Here is a 23,763-nt window from a genome sequence, read left to right as displayed (position 1 = left end):
CACCAAGGGGAAACCTCTTCTGCTAAATAAAACACCTTAACCAAAAATTATTAATGATGAATATTTGATTAAAGGTTCAGGCTTTAGTAAAAGAGTAACAGGGCTGCTTATAATCTGCTTATCTGATTTTAATGCAGTCAGATTTATTTATTAACATTCCATGCCGGATGTCTTTAGCTGATGTCTAGATGAGTTACCTACTGAAGACCTCATTTTTAAAAGTTTGTATATTGAGAAAAAATAGTCATGTTATGAGTTGTTTTTGCTTAATCTTTCACTCTTGTAGTGCAAAAAGCTAATAAACAAACAAACAAACAAACAAACCATGTGATGTGTTATAAAAATATAATTATTATTAATATGTATTTGAATCAATATTATAAATGTATTAGCTATTATACTGTTTATTTAGGAACACTGCGGCAGACCTAATTTTGAGCATGACTTACAGGTGCATCTCAATAAATTAGAATGTCATGAAAAAGTTCATTTCAGTAATTCAACTCAAATTGTGATTCATTTGCTGAAATCTTAATAATAGAAATGCACTAAATATACAAACAAAATAGTTTTATAAGCCTTTGTGCCAAAGTCAGGATCTGACTGGACAGACCCGACAATTTAACTTGATAACAGATGGACAATATAAATTATAGTTGTCAATCAATGAGCTGCTGATTCTATAGAAAACTCTGTTGTGTTTAATACTTATGTATTAATACTTAATACCCCGGCCCCCAACCTTTAATTTTCCTCTTGAACACAGATGGTGACAAAACTCACTTCAGCATATTTGGGGATATCTTGCCCCAAAATAATAGGTCGCTTGAAAATGTAAAAGATAAAGTGTTAAAGAGTGCATGAGAGTGAATTCGAGGCATTAGCTTTAGCTCACCTTCACTTCAGGACAAAATACTCAAAAGTTGTCACTGTCACGGTGAGTGGAGGCAGGCAGGACGACGAAGATGACAAGGATTCCAATAATGATATTTAATGTAGACACAACAAGGCAGATTCAGGAAGGAGAGACACACACACACACACAATAACCGACAAACTCGACTACAAGAGACAGGAACAGATATAGGGCAGATAACGAGGGGCAGACAGGTGAGCACAATGAGGTGATTAACTAATAATTAGTACGGGCTAAATCAACAAAAGGGGAAGAAACCACAATAAACAGTCCAGACGGGCGTTACATTACTCCCCCCTCCCAGAAGGTGCGTCCTCGCACTGTAGAAACAGAGGGAGGGGCGGAGGGGGACTAGGAGGAGGACAAAGCAGTGGATGTGAGATGGTGACAGGGGAGGGCGAAGGGCTGGCAGGCAGACCAGACAGGTGGAGATTCCGGCGGAGGACGGCTAACAGAGTCCAGGGAGGTGACGATGGAGGGAGGAGCCAGGGAGATGACAGGAGGGAACCGGAGCAGGAGGAGGAGCCAGGTGGGACCCAGGCCATAGCCATAATAGCGGCCCACGGTGGAGCCGACGGAGGGAGGAGCCATGAAGGAGGAGTGTCCACCGACTCCAGGGGGCCAACCAATGGCGGCAGAGTAGGTGGTGGAGGAACCCGAGACGGAGAGCCAATGAGCCAGGGGGATGCCGAGGATCCGGGGGGCCAGGGTGGAGCCGAGGGCTCTGGTGACCAAGGCGGAGGCGGAGATCCGCGGCGGAGCCGGAGCGACTGAGGACCAAGGTGGAACTGGCAGGAGGAAGGAGCCCAACGGAGCCGGTGGGACAGAGCGACGAGGTGCAGCCAGAGAAGTGGAGTCCAGAGGCTATGGCGGGTCGACGCCCGACCAAGGCGGAGCTGGAGGGACGAGGGAGCCCGGTGGAGCTGATGGATCGATGGGTGACGGTGGAGGCGAGGGAGCTAGGAGCTGAGGTGGAGCCACTGGGTCTACGGGCCGAGGCGGAGTTCGGGCCTCGGAGGCCGGAGGCAGAGGTGAGGGAGACTCCAACCCCGGCGATGCTGACTGCCAGATGACAGCGGTGGAGGAGGCTGGAGCGGGTGGGAGGGCGGGCATTTTCGAGGAGCGGCCACTGGAGGGCGCTCTGAGCTGGGTTCGGGGGCTGGAGCCCTTCCTGGGCGGATCTGGGGATCAGGAGCCCTTCCTGGGCTGAACGAAAAATCAGGAGCCTTTCCTGGTCTGAACTGGGGATCAGGAGCCCATCCTCGGCTAAACGAAACATGGGGCTCGACAGGGGATCGGGAGCCCTTTCCGAGGCTCGACAGGGGATCGGGAGCCCTTCAGCTCACCCTCAGTCATGGTGCAGGGAGCGGAGCTCCACTCCGCGCTCACACCGTCCACGGCTTGCTCCCTCGTGGTGGGCACGGTCACTGGCTCTCGCACCTGGTCTGATATGTTGGGCTCACTATCCGAGGCAACTGCGCTTGTGTGGTGGCGTTAAATCCAACTTGATAGAATGTACAGAGGCAGTTGTCCGGGTAGTGCATGAGGTGAGCCAGGGACAGAAAGTCATTCATGTGGTCCTCAAGAGAGCATTCCCCCTGCTCCAGCAGGAGGATTTGGAAGGCGGGGTAATCCATAAAAAAAATAAAAACCAGAAAAACAAACGAAGGGAAAGACACCGCTATACTTTACACACACACACACACACACACACGGTGTAACATTCACAATAACCGACAAACTTGACTACAAGAGACAGGAACAGATATAGGGCAGATAACGAGGGGCAGACAGGTGAGCACAATGAGGTGATTAACAAATAATTAGTACGGGTTAAACCAACAAAAGGGGAAGAAACCACAATAAACAGTCCACAGGGGCGTTACAAAAGTATTATGAGGAGCGGATAAAATAAGTGTGTGTGTGTGTGTGTGTGAAAAAACTCATTTTGGGGGCATTTTCATTTGTAAAAACAATATAAAAAATTGTATTAAAAATAAAAATTAGGGTTATAGATTATGGTAATTAGCTCAGTATAAAACCAGAAGAGATTTATGGAATGTCCACATTTAGATAGCCATGTGTGTTTTGGAATTCATTGTTATTTTAGTTGTTATTATATTTGATAATTCCACAGTCTAAGAACACTATTGTAATCTTCGTTAAGTCATCACAACCTAAAACTGAATAATTCAGTCTAACGGCTTTCTAACTGTTGCTTTATTGTGACAGGTTTTCAGGTTAAAAAAGTGTTGAATGTAATTGCCTTTCAGATACCTCTCTCAGTAACTATGCTTCTGTACTTTGTCATTATGAAACATTGTATTTCAGTAAATTGATTCAAATTACATTGCCAAGATGCACAATTTTACCAGTTTAGTTAATGCCATTTTTTTCCCGAAAATAAAATTATTAGAATTAATTTGGCCTTTAGATAAAATGTTCTGTAAAGGTCAGATGCCCCTGGGGGTTTATTGACCAGGTAGGGGGTCATTTAGCCCTATGCTTATTGTTTTCATTTGATTCCCATGCATAATAGCTGCTGGGTGATGCCTAATGATCCTCAACATGTTAAATTTATATGTAAATGTGTTACAGTTTATCAGTATATGGACATTGTTATATACTGGGGCTTCTTCCCCCATATTCCCCTATTTAACTGTACATTACAGTATATACATCAACATTACATAAGCACAGGATTATTAAAGGCCATTTCCATATCAACAAACTCCAACAAAATCACAAAACTTGCACCACCTTGTGGTACTGTACCAGTTTTTTTTTCTTTTTCAAAAGGAGCCTTTATATCAAAGTAATGTTTGATAGCAATGACATGGGCATGACCTATAAAAATTATTTTATATGTCATCCTTAATTAGCAAAGATATATTCATAGACCTATTTTAAAAGTTAATGACAGCACATTAAGCAGTTTCGATGGTCATGATCACCTCAAGCCAAAAATTCACACAAACCACTTCCACAGGACATTCACAGCTGCTTTATCCAATAGCTTTTAACTACATTCAAGATCATAAGATCCAACTTGCCTGAAAAGATACTAAAATAATACACCTATATTTTTGTTTATCTTACTAGAATTCAGGTAATGATTTTTTTTGCTTGTACTTCAATCAATTTGTCCTTTAATGCTATAATCAGTCCAGTCCTGACTCATTGCTCAGTGCTCCGTTTGTGCAGATGACAACATTTATAGTTGCATTTCCAGCCTACACTTTTTTATTATTCTGCAGCATGATTTTTTTTATAGGTTTGTGATTGCACAGTGCATGGTTTAATTAAACTAAATCATGATTAACCGATCTAGTTTTATATACCACCGAGTAACATTTAACAAGTAAGGTCACGCACTTAAATGTATGAACATCCATTTGTCCTAGATGCATAGGTTAGCGCCTGCGTAATCAAACTACCTTGCCCTACTTCTGGATGGAGAGCCGTATATACCTGAGCGCACCCATCGCCCCCTCCCACTCGAGCTCTCATTGCAGTAGGAGGGTCCATGTGCACACAGTGACGTCGCTACGCAAGTCTGTCTGATTCCTCTGCTGTTTGTATTAGTCTTCAGTTGGGCGCCTTCAACAATCTAGTAGCAACGTGCAGGTAAACAGAAAACAGACGACAGGACGTCTCGGTGAAGTCGCTGATGACCGCTGTACGCGTAATGCGCTGTCGTTAAGGATCTCGCGTCATGCGCGCGGCAGTGTGCGGGGCGTTCAGCTGTCACAACTGAAACTAGAACATGCAAGCAGTCGCAACACTGGGAATACTTCTAAACACAACTTAACGCCACTGTTTGGTGTCATTCTCTCGGTTTTGTGCATTGGATTACTAGTGACCAGCAGTAGAGATAACTGTCACAATTGGATGTCGTAATTACGGTAAGATGTCTTAATATTATTATCATCATTATATCGCTGGAGAACAGAGCTGTCCTCTGTGTATGAGGTTTTGCAAATGCAGAGCGTTGAAAACTTGTCTAAAACTTGCAAATTTGTGACAAGCGGTGTTTCACTTGACAGGACCCCTGTGCTGTGCATGAAGTGCATGCACTTTAAAGCAATGAAAAGAAAGAAAAAAAAACAGAAAACAACATCAACAATATAAATTACAACCGCATATAATAATTCAATCAATAATGTATCCTTTAGTAACGTCCTTTGCATAACATTGTAACAGGTTTGGACGTTTTCTCGGCTAAACTAACTAAATCCTGGCAGCAGTCAGGATTTATGTAAGTGAATACTGTTTAACACATAGCTATTGCTAACGCCTTCCCTCATATTTAGCCTGCATCATGTTTCAAATAGTTTTAGCAAAGCTTAGCGCGATCTCGTGATAAGTTCTTCACGGTATATAAGCTTTATTATTTCGCGTAACGTTAACATCATCCTGTCTTATTTACTGTACGTGTGCTAGAAGTCGGTGCATCTAGAGTTGAGTGCAACTGAAGTTTATTCAGCCATATGGGACTCAATAATTACGAGTGCTGTTCACATACAGTACGAACACTGGCGAATAAGATTTATTATTGTGAAAAATGCATGCAAACCTCCCGCATATTTTTTCCCCCACATATTTAAGCATACTTGCATCACGTGACGTCATGCGATGAATAAAGTGCATCACAACGATATTTAAACAGGGGCTCTTTTGCAGAAGAAACAACTGCGTCACATTCATCATTCTGGAGGTCGCTGTGCAATGCAGCATGCAATATCTCGCATCCGAACCTACACGTAAAGTTGACTTAAGTTTTTACTGACTATGCAAAGAGCAGGTTCGTAATTAAGACGTTTGAAATGAATGTCGCAGAAATATTGTGGCTACAAAGCTTATAAATAAAAGACTGACAGAGCGACGGGACCAATCTGTGAGTGGCGTGATAAACTTGGCGACAGTGTGTCTGCTTCTGTCCAACGGTTGCACGCTAAAGTACGGTATCGTGGGAAGAAGACGATAGGGAGGAAAAAAAGACCAAACAAAAACAACGAACTTCGTCAAACGTTTAAAGCAGCACTGTCATCACCATATGACTTTGCATTTAAAAGTGCGATGCCTAATGAGCTATATGTTGCTACAGAAGAACTACTCAGTTCTCGTCTTAGTATAGATGGTGAACGAAGTCTGTGCATGTACTGTACATGACTGACAGTTTAAGTCACAGCGGTTCTATTGCGTCTTCAGTCCCTCCCCTAATGCTCGTGTGTGTGGTCGGTTTGCTTTCTCCTCTTGGTGCTGTCAACAGTGTGGGAAATTAACTTTTTTTCCCCCCCAAGCCATTAAAAAAAAACACATTACATACGTGAAAATAAACAAATGCATTAAATCCTGCACCGTTTACAGATTTAAACCAGTTCTTTTTGCATTGATGCTGTCTCTGCTTTGTAAGTCTCAGTCCACAGTTTTTTTTTTGTTTTTTTTTTGGAAGCCTGTTTAGGCTGCCAGCACCAAGATGAATTACTTATGGGGCATTTGGAATTTCAGGAGGCGCACACATTTGTCATTTTAACATAACTAAATGTAACACTGCTAAAATGAGTCCTTACATTGTATCGTTGCCATCTGAAGGACAGAAGGATTCACTTTTGTTAGATAAACATATGTTCAAAGATAATGTACAGTAGATAAATAATTGTATACCCTTCTACTTTTCTAGAAATATAAAATACTACTGCTAATATTAATAATCCATAAACAAAGGATTCAAGAACAAAGAAATGACACATTCTACTATACACTATAATAAATACATGATGAAGACTATCACCAGTAATGAGACTGCCTGACAGTAGTGCCATTAACACTGTGAACATAATAGAACTGTATGTCCGTGGATGTACAGTACAGTATATGAGGGGCAGAGGCACATTTTTATGAACTTGACCTATTACCATCCCTCCTACATTTTTTGTCTTTTAGCAGGTAAAGGACTTTTTATGGTGCATATATATAGCAGCTGAAGTTAGTGTGCGGCAAAGTAAAGCACAGGGATTTGCTTGGAAAAAAGTTACCTGCTAGGTCACAATTCATATTCAATGAGAGGGCGAGTGAATTCCATGAAAACTACCTTGAATGTGGAGCACTGCTCTTGATGTCTGCAGAGGCAGTGCCAGGATCCAACACTGCTCAAAGCAAAGGCTTTCACAGTTAATTTACAAATTTGCTAATTTATAGTGGATTCACATATCATGCTGGTAAAAACATAGTAAAACATAGGAAAGATGTAATTGGTCAAATCCAAACAGCAGGAGAAGATGGGGATGCACAGTGGTCTGACAGAGAGGGGTGGCTCCCACATTTTTAAAGAAGAGGGCATTTGCAATACCATTTAATTAGCATCCCATTTAAATCTGAGGTTAGAAATTGATTATAAAAAAACAAACAAAATAATATCTGTATTAAATGCAAAAAATAATATATAAAAATTTGTGGTAAGATGTTTTAAAGCCCAATGAAACTTATAAATAAATGATATGTTTCTTTGTAATAACAAAACTGAAAACAGTATATCTGTAATTAATTTTCCAAAAAATAGACACATTAAACCAGTAATGAATAATAATTATGTGTGCACTTTGGTTTGACAGTCAGAGAAATGAAATGTCTTTGTACTAATCAAAATATTGCTATTTTGTCTGTAAAGTCTAAATGTCTCTAATTTATTGGTCCATTAGGTTTATCAAATGATCCAGATATGGAGACTAAAAGATACCAAAGTTACTGCGAAGGGGCAAATGCAGAAAGCAAATGGGCACAGATGCCGAACACCATGGAGTATTGCTATTCTGCCGAAGAGAATTTGACAAACAGCGACGTGGTCATGGATATTGTTAACTCGAGCAATGCCCCTAACGTGCCGTCCGCCTGCAAGGACAACAACTTTAAAACTACAGAGACAACAATGCTTAGAGTTAACCAGAATCAACCGTTACCTTTTCCCTCCTTCAACAACTCCTTCCACAACCGCAAGTCAGAAACAGACTCAAAGGAGCTCTCAAAAACAGTTGCTGAGTCTATGGGCTTGTACATGAATGCTGCCAGGGAGGCAGACTTTAGCTTTGCCCAACAGGGTACTGCAGGAGGGCAGGGTAACCCGGAGAAACTGTATCCTCTTTGTGGGAGAGCAATTGAAGACAGCCAGTCCAAAATGACTGGGAGTCCAAAGATGAAAGCTCCCCCAGCTTCATTCCCACCTGGGGCCCAGCTACCCAATGGTGGCCCTCAGGAGTGCGGTGTAGTCTCTGCCTCAGTGCCCTCTGCACTGGCCACTGCTCTTTCGTGCAGCACTGATGGGTCTGGACCCATGTCTAGCCCTACCGGACACAACATGGTGTCATCCACTACCAGCCCCACCTTCTTTGACTCTGATTGTCCGACGCTGGCTTCTGCCCGCAAAAACTTGACCCAAGGTCAACACACCAGTCCCAACACCTGTAGCCCTATAAAGTCCAGCATGGTGGGGTCACCTCCACTGGCCAGTCCGCTCAGTGTTATGAAGTCTCCAGTTTCCAGCCCTCATAGCATAGGTAGTGTGAGCTCACCGCTTTCCTGTAACACCAACATGAGATCATCCGTCTCAAGCCCAACAACAAATGGAGGCCATACCTGTAACATTAGACCATCCATCTCCAGTCCACCCACCGTTGGCAGCATGACCATGTCTAGTCCCAGGAACTCGTCCAGGGGCTTCTCGGTCTCTAGCCCTCCCAGTGGATTGGGCCTAGTTCAAAATGATGTCAACAGCCCTGAGAGCCGAGAGCACGACTTCAAGGCATTCGAGTTCCCGAAGGTAGAAAATGTGGATGGGGAAATATTTAACATCGGCTTGGATGCTATGGGAGTGGCCAAATATATCAAAAACGAACCTGGCACTGATTACAGGAGTATGTGCCTAGGCAGCAGCAAGAGCGCCATGCCACATTCTCCTTTTGTAACTCACATTAAAACAGAGCCAAACAGAGAGGCGACTTGTTCGAACCTCCAGTTTGTAGAGCCACAGCACTCTCTAGGCTGCTTTCCTTCTACAGAGACCACATACTTGTCTTTGAGGGATAATATTGACGAATATAGTCTTTCTGGGATCTTGGGACCTCCTGTTTCATCTCTGAATGGCAACTATGAACCTGGTGTGTTTCCTAACAATGGCCTGCCTAAGGGGATTAAACAGGAAACCAATGATGGCGGCTATTACCAAGAGAATAATAATGTGCCCACGCCGGCTATTGTTGGCGTTAATTCAGGTGGACATTCATTTCATTACCAGATCGGAGCGCAAGGAACAATGTCGTTTTCACGCCACAATCTGAGGGACCAGACGAACCCCTTGTTGAATCTAATTTCTCCAGTTACTGGATTAATGGAGACGTGGAAAACTCGCCCAGGCCTGTCACAGGGGCCTCTCTCTGCCAGAGGGGATGGCTACCCAGGCTCTGTCTGCCTTACAGAAAACTTGGAAAGGTAAGACACACGCCGGGAGTTTCAATTAATGTGTTGTAGTGTTGTTTTATACTCAAACATTAGATTAATCCTATCCCCAGAAGAGAAGGGAAAAAAAGCTATGAAACCATGTAAGAATTAAACAAATGTTACAAATGCTATGGAGACAATTCGCTAAAATTAAGCTAAATCAGTTGTATTTGTCTGGAAGCTCCCAGTCAATATGATTAACTGACAGACAAATGGCTTGCCTTCGAAACATCCTCTCCACCCTAATGGGAAGGACTTACCGCTTTTGTGGTACATTAATTAAAACTACCCTTAAAATTGAAGTTGACCAGCATATGATCTCAACCCAACACTGTAGGGCATTCTCACTCTACTAAGCTCCACTATAGGAGGGAAGCAAAGTTTCCTTCTTATCAGAACCTTGTCTGGGTCTGTGAACATAAACATCTTGTTGTGTTGTTATCAGAAGATCTTGGGCAATGAAATACATCTTGTTATTGAGTCCAGTCATTATGCACCAGCGTCATACATAATTAAGGGTAGGTCAAGTACCTTTCTCTCCGAAACAATGATAAACAAGCAGTTTTTATGAAAGGCTTTTAAACAAACAATGGGAGAGATCAAAAGAAGTCAACAAGTTGCTTAATTAATCATTTGAGACAAGAAACTGATTATTTTTAACCCAGTGCTTCAGTGTAGAATTAACATGAGGACGCAACTTTTTTTGCAACCTTGTCCACTTTAGTCACTGCCATGTGAACACTGAATCAACTGCAGTGGGCGTTAGGAAATCCTCATAAATGTTTGCTTACCAGACTTTAAATTATACGGTTGCATAATTTCTTTAACAAGCTTGCAAAGTGCAGGAAGCCCTAAACAGTGCTATAAAGCATATGCTATCTGACAGTCAAAACTTTTATAAGAGTCAGATGTTTGCAGAGTTAACTGAGTGATACATTGAACCCCCTTTTCAGAATGTGTTCATTTGATGCTATTCTGAGACAAGGCAATTACAGCTAGCCGAGCTCTAGCTGTATAGCTAATGATTTTCACCCCATCCCAGATGTCCTCTGAAACAGTCAGCCAAGCACTCATTCAAAATAGAGTGTCTTTTTTACCACTCTAATGATATCAGGAAATATGTAACGCTAAGTTGACTAACGAGAGAAGTGTAAATATGTCAGTTGTCTCTAGGTTTGCAGCTTTGTCATGTATTTTTTGGCTAAAGAGTTATAGTGAGCCTACCTTGTATATTTAATTTAAGCAGACCTTTGAAAAAAAAAAGGTCTGTTTACTTAGGAGTGTGGATTCAAGCTGAGCCCACCACTGTAGCACCATCTATTATGAAGCAGTCCCTTCTGACTGGCTACTAGGCTACAGTGAATTATTTAAGTTTATGATTTACATTGCATACTGCTATTTAATTGTTAATGGGTGTGTTCTTTTTGGATAAGAGGTTACAGGGAATGTGGTCAAGCAGGCATCCTATTCAAATACTTTTTCCTTAAAATGATTTATTTAAGGTTCAATTATGAACTAAAAAGTTATTTTTAACAGCATTTTTTTTTAAAATCTAGCTTAATGTTAATTTAAAAATGTACTATTTTTTACATAAGATAGTTTTACGTAGTATATTTATTATTGTTAATTTTTAATTGTTCATAATACATCATTTTGAAATGTAAATGTTAATATTAACCAAGATTAATAAATGCTGTAGAAGTATTTTTTCTTGCCTTTCAAATGTTAGAGGTCAGTTAGATTTTTAAATAGCTGCATTTATTTGATCAAAAATACGGTAAAAGCAGTAATATTGTGAAATATTATTGAAATTTCAAATAACTGTTTTCTATTTCAGTATATTTAAAAATGTATTCCTGTGATGCAAAGCTGAATTTTCAGCATCATTACTCCAATCTTCAGTGTCACATGGTTTTTCAGAAATCATTCTAATATGCTGATTTGGTGTTTCAGAAACATTTCACTATCAAGTGTTTTTGTAGAAACCACGATACATTGATAAGTTCAAAAACAACATTTATTTGAAATAGAAATCTTCTGTTTGTAACTTTATAATTGTCTTTACTGTCACTTTTGATCAATTTAATGCATCCATGCTAAATAAGGTATTCATTAAAAAAAATATTGAACCCAAACTTTTAACCGTGGCCTATACACAACCATGTAAACAAGTTGACAAGGGGTATCTATGATCAAGAGAAATTCATTTTTATTTTGACACTCATAATAATTTGCCTTTGGGCACAGCAAATTTCTGATGTTCTCGCTATCTTCCGCTCTCTCTCTTTCTCAATGGTTCAATGCTGTCACCAAGTTTGAAAAAAATAACTACCACACTGAGCAAACCATGACTGAGTGACAGAAGCGGAAGGCGGTGGGAGAGGCGCTGATCTAAAACCTTCTTTTTCCAATTGTAACTGAAAGGTTAATATTCAGGTTCTGGGGGGATGTCAGTCAGGTAAGAGTAAAAAGGACTACAAATATAGATAACAAGCTATGAATGTTACAATGATACAGCAGTTTACTTTGAAGGCAACCTATATAGTGGGAGACACATCGCTGCTGACAGGTTCAAAGTCACCCTCATCCTAATGAGATCCAGCTTAGCCAGAATGTCAGAGTAGATGACAGTCAGAGGTGGGATGGCTCACTGCCACGTCGGCCCCAGCTGGCCCTCAACATCACACACTACACCTGGTCAGTCAATATCTCTGTATGTTTCCACTCTTTTCTTTTGTTTTCTCTGTCTTTCTCTAATGTTTCTTTTTTATGTTGCCTCCTTCATAAGCCATTAGGTTCGTCATAGGAGTCCTTTGGCACACACAGATCTTTGATTTCAGCATTAACTATAAGCCATTATTGAATCAATTACATGTTATAACTCAGAAAAAAGTAAGAAAGAGAAAAGGGAGTGAGAAAATGACACAGGCAGTAAAGTGGGGGGGGTGGGGAGAGAAAAAATGTTTGGTGCCTTCAAGCGGTGCATGGTAGTGTGAGGGAAATCTCTTCTTGCCTTTGTTTTTCTCTTTCATACACTGATGAAAAAGTGCTGCCAAAAAGGTAACCTGCAGTGATATGTCCGTTATAACTTTTTGAACCACTCTAAATGTAATTATTGATAAAGAATATAGTTGAAACTGTGGCATCTCGTCAAATCAAGTAGAAATGACAGAATTAGTGAAAAATAAATTCATACAGGTTTGGATTGACATGAGTAATAATAACATTTTATTTTTGGTTGAACTATCTCTTTAAGCATGCTACAGTATAGGGTTAACCTTGTGTGCTAAGTAGCTTAATCTCCTAAATGTGGGTGAATAAAACATAATTAATCCAGAGGTACCAAAAAATGCAGTCCACAGATGAATTAATACGAAGCAGAAAATGTTCGGATTTAGAGTAGTAAGTTTGCAGGCAGTTTGTTATGATATACATCAACTACATTTCAAATGAAATATTAATCACAGAGTCTGATGTACTTTAAAATATTTAATACAAACAGATTGTGAATATTGAATGCTTTTGGCTTGTTGCTTCTGTTTTTCGAAATAATGATAGTGTATCACGATGTGTGATGACATGTAGAAAATTATGAGTTTGTTGCCTAATTACTTCAATTTGATTGCCAATAGCAAACTAATAGTTGGGCTATTGTGAAGGGTGTTAAATTCTCTTGAATCCAACACACACACAAGCTCACACAAGTATGCTTTGCACTCTATTCAAAGTGCAGCTACAGTATGCTTGGGATTCTGAGTTTGTCATGGCTGTCCTCATTTGAACTTCTTCCTCAAACAGTATTTGTTGACGCTGGGCCAGATTCTTTCAAGGTAGTCCTGGCATATCTTCCCACATTACACCAGAACCAATCCTTCATACTGATTAAGATCTCTTATTTACTAGCATGTGGCCAAGCCACACAATAAATAGTACAGCAAACCCTTGAAAGAAATCTTGACAGTAAGATGTAAATCATTTGTATCTATCACCCTAAGTGTAAGAAGTATATAAGTATATAAGAAGTATATAAGTGACTGTGGAAACACTTTATACGGACATCTAGGCAGATGGACCATTGTATTGAAAATGACAATTTAAGTCCGTTCTGTAATGTGTGTGTGAGTTCCAAAAATGTAAGAATATGATCTGAGATACGAATTCATAAGTGTGATTGTTCCTCATAAGGATTCAGTAGAGAATACAAACAAATTCTTTCAAGCAGTGAGTTGCAAGCAGACTGAGACTTCACAAACAGAGTGTTATTTGAATGCATTCTTTGATTCATTTGAATCAATAGCGCTGCATAGGCAGGTCATGTGACCTCTGATACTTCTCAGAGAGAGTCACAGCGCTGCTGTTTTCTGTTGTTAGCTGTGCATGACTGCACAAACAAAAGAGTAACTTGATCATTCATGTCAAATTGTAGGTTGCTTAAGTTGTAGAAAATAAGCTTAAGCACGGTCAAAAGTGGCTTAAGTTTGTGGATGAAATCAGGTGAATCAGGCATGTGGTTCGGATTGGTTGACATATTCGAAAGCCGTTAATCAAACAGCACTTTGACTTTGAATTATATTTTTTCAGCTTGAGCTCTTGACAATGTGGGTCAAGCTCAATTAAAAGGGGGAAGCAAGGAGCAAGAATACTTTGTGAGTGCATTTTACTTTGCTACACTCGTCACACAGGCCGACCATACCTTTAGTATGCTTGATAAATCTTTCAAAATGGTCAACACTGTGGCATCAGACGTGACCTAGAAAGCAAACTTAGATCCCCCCACCTCCCTCTGAACTCATTTGGGGGAAACAAACACAAACTTGTTGGGCTTTTGTTGGGTCTTGAGTTGCGCCCATAAAAATGAAAAGCCTTTTTGATGTGACTGAGCTATAAGTCACTGGGTTCACAAATAAACATTGCATGCCCTGGAGACAGCCAGTGGCACACAGAACCAGCAGGTAAAAAGACACAGGAAGGTGTCAGATGGCACTTTATAGAAAATACACTATATCAAGTGTACACATCGGCAGTGCAGCCTCAAATACAAGATTAAACCTCAGCAGGAAGTTCAGTGGCTTCTATTACAGGAAAGAAAAATGGTATGTGGGGTTAAAACAGCAACATGTGAATCTATACAGGTATTAAGCACAGTTTTAAGAGAGCCGGTTTCAGTAAGGAAACAGTAAGGAAACTGGAACTTTATATCTCACAATTGCAATTTTATTTCTCGTATAGCTTGCAATCTGCCAATTGTGACTTTACCTCACAATGTTACTTGATATCTCACTCTCGCAAATTTATTTCGCAGTTGTCAGTTAATTTCTTGAAATGTAACTATATCTTGCAATCGCAAAATTATTTCTCACAATTACGACTTTATATCACACATCGCAACTCGTTGCAATTTTATATTTTAGTATGACTTTTTTAGTATGACTTCAAAGTGTGACTTTATTTCTTATTTTAAACAGTTACGACTTTATTTGTCGGAATGTAACCATACCTCGAAATTACAAATTTATTTATCATGTTTACAACTTTATTTCACGTAACTACAACCTACTGTACATCACACAAAATTGCAACTTTATATTTAACAATATGACTTTTTTCTAATCTTAAACAATTGCTACTTTATTTCTTGTAATGTAACTAAATCTTGTGATTACGAATTTATTTACCAGGATTATGACTTTATTTCACACAATTGCAACCCACTGTATATGTGTATCTCAATTGCAACTTTATATTTCAGTGTGACTTTATTTTGTTTTATACAATAGTGACTTTATTTTTTGTAATGTAACTAAATCTCGCAATTGCAAATTTATCTTTCATGATTACGACTTTATTTCACACAACTGAAACCCACTGTACATTATATATTATACTTTTATTCAAGAGATGTGGTATAACAGGCAGGGTCGAACAATGGCAAACAGGTATATGGCGGGCAAAAACACAAGACTAGTCCTAGGGCTAGCGTAGGTCACCGATCGGCAGACAGAATCACAGGGGTGAGACGAGAGGGAGAAATCCAGGAAAACAGGCAAAGATCAGAAACCACAAAAACAGGCAAGGCAAAACAAGGAAAACACGGCGACTCGGAAAGGGGTACAGGCTAAACAATACTCAGCAGAGAAAGGTGGTTAGAGTGGGTGTTATATAGTGAGTGAGGTGATTAGAAACAGCTGTGTGCAATGAGTGCAATCAGTGCTGTGTGCAAATCGTGCAAAGAATGATGGGATATGTAGTCCGGGGTGCTATGCAACAGTTTGTGTAGTGCGAGAGTCAATGTAATGGAAAGGGTGACCTCTGGTCTGAATAAACGGAAATCCATGGACCGAATTCGTGACAACGACTTTATTTCAAACAATTACAAATCACTGTACATGTCACTATTATATTTCACAGCATGACTTATTTCTTATTTTAAACAATTTTCTTTTTAACTCTGAGGCAGTAAATGGCCTCCATGCAATTTGGAATATCGTATTTAAATTAATCAGATAATAATTAAAACAAATCAATATGGAGAATGAATGAAGATCAATCACATTCATCTAGTTATGACTGTACATGGTATAAAGTATGTCTCAACATCTCAATAGGGATTTCTGTCTATGGCAATTGTTTTGAACACTACCACCTGTATTTTGAACCTCATACTCATGAGTGTATTCAGAGCCTGTGGCTATGTTGTGTTGTTTCTGCACACCTGATACACAGCTTTGAGGCTGCCCGGGGCTGAGTATGCCAAACCCCCACATTTCACCAGACTGTACTCGGCCAAGTTCACATTCTGTTTACTGCCTGCCTTTGTTTCTACTGTCATCAGTAATATAGAGACAGACACTCTGTCTTTTATGTGAGATTTGTATTTGCCTAATCAGAGAAAAAGGGACGTGTGGCGGTTTGTTTTGTCTTAAGGAAATTAAGCAGCCAGTCTCTTGTGCCCTTGCAGATTAGAATGTTCTAGATATAAAACCCTTGTTTGAATAAAGAAAAGTAGGAGCATTGGAGAACAACTCTGGTAAAAAAGAGACCACAGTGTGTGATTAAAAAAAAAATGCACGCCAATACACAGCAGTTCAAAACTCCTGATCTGTTAGGGAGGGAAAGTCTTTGCTGGTAATACCTTTGCTTATGACTACATCCTCAAATGGAGAATTTAATTCTTGTTGTGTTACAGTAAAGTAATATTTAGGGCCATTCATACTTATTGTACACATACAAATAAGCTTTTAAATGGATATTTCAGGTAACACTTGAGTATAGGGACAAATTCCCACTATTAACTAGTTGCTTATTAGCATGACTATTATTAACATATAGGCTGATAATTTATACTTATTCTGCATGACCATATTCTACATCCCTAATCCTACCCAATACCTAAATTTAACAACTACCTTACTAACTATTAATAAGCAGCAAATTAGGAGTTTATTGAGCCAAAAGTCGCAGTTAATGGTTTGTTAATAGTGAGAACCGGACCTTAAAATAAAGTGTGACCATATTTGACCCTGTCATAATTTATTCACTACTGTGCAGTTTTAGACATGTATGCTTTTCTTCTGTAGGACATGAAAGAAGATATTTTGAAGAATGTTTTTGTTCATATAATGAAAGTAAGTGAAGTTCAAAACAACGCTTTGACCCACACTGACTTTTATCGTATTAACTTGTATATCGGAATGACTTTTTATTTGTTTCACAAAGAAATGCATAAAGTTTTGAACAACATGACAGAGAGTAAATGCTGACAGAATATTCATTTCTGGGTAAACTATACCTTTAATACATGCTTGACGTGTCAAAGAAGCACATATCTGATATGATACTCAGATACCAGATGTTTTAATCTATCATGCAGATACTTCAGTTGTTAAAAAAATTCTATAAGGATAGAATATTCCACAGCTTAATATTTGATATTTAAAAAACATACCCACATGGCATTGTAATATAACATATTGTCCTATATCAAGAGTGATATTGCCATGTTATCTATAAGGAGATATATCATTTTCACATATGTGCATTCTCTGAGTAGATGTATACGTTTATAACATATATAAAATCCCCACAGTAAAATTTGTGTATGTTAATATCTATATGAGGATTTGTATATGGTATTATATGTAGCAACCATAAATGTCAACTATATATATTTTATTTATATATGCAACTTCATTAAAACAACATATATACAGCACAAAAAAATCTGCATGCGTATAAATGTTTTTGTAATAATTTGTAATAATCTTTTGTAATTTCATTATATATTATCAACATATATTGACAGGTTTTAGAATGATATGTTGTATGTACATGGAATATACTATATGTCCAAAATGTATTTACATAGGCTAGATATACTGTATATGTTAATATATAAAAGATGTTTTTGTTCATATTACAATATATTTCATATATAGAAATGTAATATATGTACATATATCACATTTGAGCATGGGTATAGACAGCACTACATCAGAAATGCCTGTGTCATACAATTACAACTGGTTATAAATAGGAAAGTTTTTACTGCCCAGGCTGCAGTAATGACCTAGATTTCCTCGTTTGTTCTGTAAAGCAATAGAAAGGCCAATGGGGTAATTGTTGGGTCAAATCCCCACCAATGTTCATCAGCCTACTTTAAACGATTGGGCGGTTAGGGACAAAAAGTGCTGCTTTTACAGCAATTCACGGTGTCCAGCCTCCCCATTAACCCACTTTATTGATGTCACAAGTCATCTGAATAATGCTTTTTGTATTCCCACAGCCAGCATGTTCTACTCGCCTGCACTTTGTTGCAAAGCCGTGTTTGGCAAAGCTAAAGTCTTTTGAGAAGTAGAAGGAACTCTGTCCAAGTTGTTATTGACATGTTTAACATGCCTCAAGTGCTTCCTCCATTCCGATACTTAAAAAGCATGCGCCAGGTTTTGGGAATGTGTGTCAGGGTGGTTTATGAGCGCTAAAACCATTCTTCATGTCCGTTTGCCAGTAAACATGGGGGAATGGTTGGGTTGGACCCATCTTTAATGTACAATATAAATAAAACAAGTCCAACGATTCCATGCATCACTCAGACGAGAACACACACACATTCTGGACACGGCCATGTAAGAGTGTTAACAATTTGCCAAAGTATGTCATAATTTACTCATTTATCCTCATGTTGTTTCAAACCTTTTAGAAGAATATCCTGGCTATTCTTTTCAAAACAATGCAGGTGAATTAATGATAAAAACCACAAAAACAGCATGAACGTATTGTAAAAGTGGCCTGGATATTCTTCTAATTCACCTTGGGTTTTACACAAAATAAAGTCAGTCATATAGGGAACATGAGTAAATAATGACAGATTTTTATTTTTTTAATTAGCCTATAAAAATTAAAAAACAAAACTTGTGGACCTTTCCTAGAAAACTTCCATCAGTCAGCAAAAATGAACTTGCTACCAGTGCATCACAGCTCTCTCATAAACTCAATTTCATAATGACAAAACATAACTATTGAAGTAGTATGATATTGCATCTCATTCAGTTTTTTTTGACACATTACAGTACTTCAAAACCGCAGGGATTCACAGTTGCAGGTTAATTCTCAAACAGACTCTCAGCTGTGCACTTAGATGTCATGTTAGAGGTTCAGATAATATCACATTTGTCTCGCAAACCTCAGCTAGACAAACACGATCACCACCGGTATCTTCTTGTTTTCTCTGCAGTGCTATAATGTTTATTAGATTTCTCTTTGTGGTCGTATTAGACATGCACAAATCCAATTAGCACATCTTCAGTGGGACACAAAACTGCATCTTATTTTTATACTGGGCAAAAGAGCAAAGTGTGTGAATGACACTATTTATACCTTTGAGTTGGAGCAGCCAAGGCCTTAGGATCTAGGACCCTGTGTGTTACTTAAGAGGAAAAACTCTTTATCTTCCTCGGGTATGGCATCATAAAATGTGATGCAGTATTAAGACTAAAGGTAAAAAAGGAAATGAAAGTCACCTTACTAGCATGGGAGCTAAGAGTAGACATGCTGAGTCTAATCAAGTGCCTCTTTTTTGCACCTGAGGCTGTTTTTAATGACCTTAACTAACTTCCTTTGAAATGAGCCAGGAAAACACAGACCATCGGCAAAGACACGCAGGCCTGAGAAGGGGCTTCATAGATAATCAGGCTTACTCCACCTGCTATTAGTGGTTGTAGTGACAGGATGCCACGGGAAAAAAAAGTCTTGGAATTTGCCATTCCCTGCCCGAATGCTGACTCACTAGATATCAGGGAGTCAGATTTCGCCCAAGGGTTGTAGCTCGCTGAAGAGTCTTGATCCCCCCTGAGAATCATCTGCACTGGAAATGAGGGCATGTTGGAATCACGTGGGAGGGTCTGAAGTCCCTCGGGAGCCCTTAAAAATTCTCCTTAGCACTTAACGCCACACTTGAGACATAATAGTTTCTGCAGTTGGTGTGCTGTTTAGGCATGATCTCTTCTCTCACAATGTTAACTCTTTCAGTGCAGTTGTTGTCAAGCCATGGATGTCACAACTGTTTAGTGGTGCCAAAAACCTTGGTAAGCTTTATATTTTTATTTTGTTAGAAAAATGTCCATATTCAAAACGTAATAATCACTTTAATGTAGCTTGCGCCAACAGTTGTACACGGAAGCAGCTCCGGGCGGATGACGTATGGAGTACGGCTTTGCGCATGCGCCGGCGAGTCTCATGAAAACCAACGTTTGTTAACAGGAGCAAAGGAAGCAAAGTTTCCTTACTTTAGCAAAGGAAAACCAGTCTCCTCTTGGCTTATATCGAAATCCTCCGACAATCTTCTTTTCAAATCCTCGTTTTGTACTTCTAATAAGTGACCGTTGTTTTGTTTTGATCTCTCCCCTGCACTTCAGCGTTCGTCACTTCTGAGTGGCGCATGCACAAAGCTGACCTCATACGTCATCTGCCCGGAGCTGCTTCTATGGAGCCAGATCAGCCTCAAAAATAATACATTTGCAAAACAAAATTCATAAATGCACAGCACAATTTACATTTACAAAATCCGATTCGTAAATTCAAAACACAATTCATAAATACACAAGTAAAAGCATTAATATTTCCCCAAATGCTCACACAAATGCATCTTACCTAAATACATTTCAAATGTTTACACAAATATGTATATACAGGTGCATCTCAATAAATTAGAATGTCATGGAAAAGTTTAAGTCTTTGGTTCTTTTAATTGTGATGATTTTGGCTCACATTTCACAAAAACCCACCAATTCATTATCTCAACAAATTAGAATACTTTATAAGACGAATAAAAAAAACATTTTTAGTGAATTGTTGGCCTTCTGGAAAGTATGTTCATTTACTGTACATGTACTCAATACTTGGTTGGGCCTCCTTTTGCATGAATTACTGCATCAGTGCGGCGTGGCATGGAGACAATCAGCCTGTGGCATTGCTCAGGTGTAATGGAAGCCCAGGTTGCTTTGATAGCGGCCTTCAGGTCATCTGCATTGTTGGGTCTGGTGTCTCTCATCTTCCTCTTGACAATACCCCATAGATGCTCTATGGGGTTCAGGTCAGGCAAGTTTGCAGGCCAATCAAGCACAGTAACACCATGGTTATTGAACCAGCTTTTGGTGCTTTTGGCAGTGTGGGCAGGTGCCAAGTCCTGCTGGAAAATGAAATCAGCATCTCCATAAAGCTTGTCAGGTGGTGCCAAAAACCTTGGTAAGCTTTATATTTTTATGCTCAAGATGTGATGAATTTCAGGACAGAAAGTGTTTTTAAAGTACACTATAACTCAAGAATAAGGTTGTGTCTTGTTAGCAATGCATGCATTTGATGAACTTTTTGTAACATAATAATAATAAAAAAAAACATATTCGTAATCAGTATTTTTTTTCTTGTTTTCCAGTAAAAATATGGGTCTCACTTTATATTAGGTGGCCTTAACTACTATGTACTTACATAAAAAAATAAGCACATAGTACTTATTGTGTTAATATTGTATTGCAAAATGCTGGGATACGGGTAAGGTTAGGGACAGGTTTGGTGGTATGGGTAGGTTTAAGGTTGGGTTAAGGTGTAAGGGATGGGTCAAAAGTGTAATTATAAATGTAATTACAGAAATTAGTTACAGATGTAATTACAAGCAGGTATTTTTATTTTTAAATATAAGTACAATGCAAAACGTGTATGTAACATATAAGTACATTGTATCAAATGATTAATTTCAATGTAAGTACATAGTAGTTAAGGCCACTTTATATAAAGTGTGACCAAAATATGTAATCTTACTTCAAGCTGGATAAATTTACCTGAGAAGCAAAAACCTTGTTTTTACAGAAAAAGAAAATTATTTTAAATAAACTGAATTATATCAATTTTATCTAAATAATAATAATAAAGTAATTAATAATGAATAAAAATAATACTTTAATTCATTACTTAATAATTATATGTAATTAAATTTCATTATGACAGTTTTAAGCATGAACGTCACTAAATTTAGTTAGATTCATGCTACACACAAGAACAATTTAATCAAAATTATACAAACTAATTTAATAAAATATGCAACTAAATGTATAATTTTGTATAATCTTGTATAATTTTGAATAATCTTGTTTTAAGAATTATGTGCTATTTTTACTGGAAGACTATATATACAAATTACAGGATTAAGTAAATAGCAGCCAAATAAAATGAGATATATGTTTTTTTTTGTGCGTGTATTGCTGTGAATAGTGAGACATTATATGACCTCGGTAATATTCTCCAGATCTTGGAATATGGCTACATTTAATTGTCTCCTCACTGGGGTGGTTGCAGCATGATGCTGGTGAAGTGATGTTATGGTAGACCATTAAAGGGTTAGTTCACCCAAAAATGAAAATTAGCCCATAAATTACTCAACCTCAAGTCATCCTATGTGTATATGACTTTCTTCTTTCAGACGAATCCAGTCGGAGTTATATAAAAAAATTGCCTTTGATCTTTCAAGCTGTTTAATGGCACTCAGCGGGTGTTGCATGCGTCAGTCCAAAAGAAGTTAAATAAAAAGCACCTATCCATAAAAAAAAGTGTCTCACACGGCTCCGGGGGGTGAACAAAGGCCTCCTGTAGCGAATCGATGCATTTTTGTTAGAAAAATGTCCATATTCAAAACGTAATAATCACTTTAATGTAGCTTGCACCAACAGTTGTACACGGAAGGAGCTCCGGGCGGATGACGTATGGAGTACGGCTTTGCGCATGCGCCGGCGAGTCTCATGAAAACCAACGTTTGTTAACAGGAGCAAAGGAAGCAAAGTTTCCTTACTTTAGCAAAGGAAAACCAGTCTCCTCTTGGCTTATATCGAAATCCTCCGACAATCTTCTTTTCAAATCCTCGTTTTGTACTTCTAATAAGTGACCGTTGTTTTGTTTTGATCTCTCCCCTGCACTTCAGCGTTCGTCACTTCTGAGTGGCGCATGCACAAAGCTGACCTCATACGTCATCTGCCCGGAGCTGCTTCTATGGAGCCAGATCAGCCTCAAAAATAATACATTTGCAAAACAAAATTCATAAATGCACAGCACAATTTACATTTACAAAATCCGATTCGTAAATTCAAAACACAATTCATAAATACACAAGTAAAAGCATTAATATTTCCCCAAATGCTCACACAAATGCATCTTACCTAAATACATTTCAAATGTTTACACAAATATGTATATACAGGTGCATCTCAATAAATTAGAATGTCATGGAAAAGTTTAAGTCTTTGGTTCTTTTAATTGTGATGATTTTGGCTCACATTTCACAAAAACCCACCAATTCATTATCTCAACAAATTAGAATACTTTATAAGACGAATAAAAAAAACATTTTTAGTGAATTGTTGGCCTTCTGGAAAGTATGTTCATTTACTGTACATGTACTCAATACTTGGTTGGGCCTCCTTTTGCATGAATTACTGCATCAGTGCGGCGTGGCATGGAGACAATCAGCCTGTGGCATTGCTCAGGTGTAATGGAAGCCCAGGTTGCTTTGATAGCGGCCTTCAGGTCATCTGCATTGTTGGGTCTGGTGTCTCTCATCTTCCTCTTGACAATACCCCATAGATGCTCTATGGGGTTCAGGTCAGGCAAGTTTGCAGGCCAATCAAGCACAGTAACACCATGGTTATTGAACCAGCTTTTGGTGCTTTTGGCAGTGTGGGCAGGTGCCAAGTCCTGCTGGAAAATGAAATCAGCATCTCCATAAAGCTTGTCAGCAGAAGGAAGCATGAAGTGCTCTAAAATTTCCTGGTAGATGGCTGCGTTGACTGTGGACTTCAGAAAACACAGTGGACCAA

General features: G+C 38.9%; 1 protein-coding gene across 1 annotated transcript in view; it reads left to right on the top strand.

Annotated features, from left to right (window-relative positions):
• The first annotated feature begins 4,438 nt into the window (after positions 1-4,438).
• The window catches only part of LOC107550687 (mineralocorticoid receptor-like), a 74,047-nt gene continuing 54,722 nt past the window's right edge, over positions 4,439-23,763 (top strand). Inside the window, exons 1-2 of the mRNA XM_016232035.1 lie at positions 4,439-4,821; positions 7,618-9,400. Of these exons, the coding sequence (XP_016087521.1) occupies positions 7,638-9,400 (1,763 nt within the window). The 5' untranslated portion in view covers positions 4,439-4,821; positions 7,618-7,637. The remainder of the gene's footprint in view (positions 4,822-7,617; positions 9,401-23,763) is intronic.

The sequence above is a fragment of the Sinocyclocheilus grahami genome, unplaced genomic scaffold (assembly GCF_001515645.1).
Source record: "Sinocyclocheilus grahami isolate Dianchi unplaced genomic scaffold, SAMN03320097.WGS_v1.1 scaffold17.1, whole genome shotgun sequence".
Classification (NCBI taxonomy): Eukaryota; Metazoa; Chordata; class Actinopteri; order Cypriniformes; family Cyprinidae; genus Sinocyclocheilus; species Sinocyclocheilus grahami.
The sequence above is the reverse complement of the archived record's forward strand: the minus strand, read 5'-3'. Positions and strand labels throughout refer to the sequence as shown.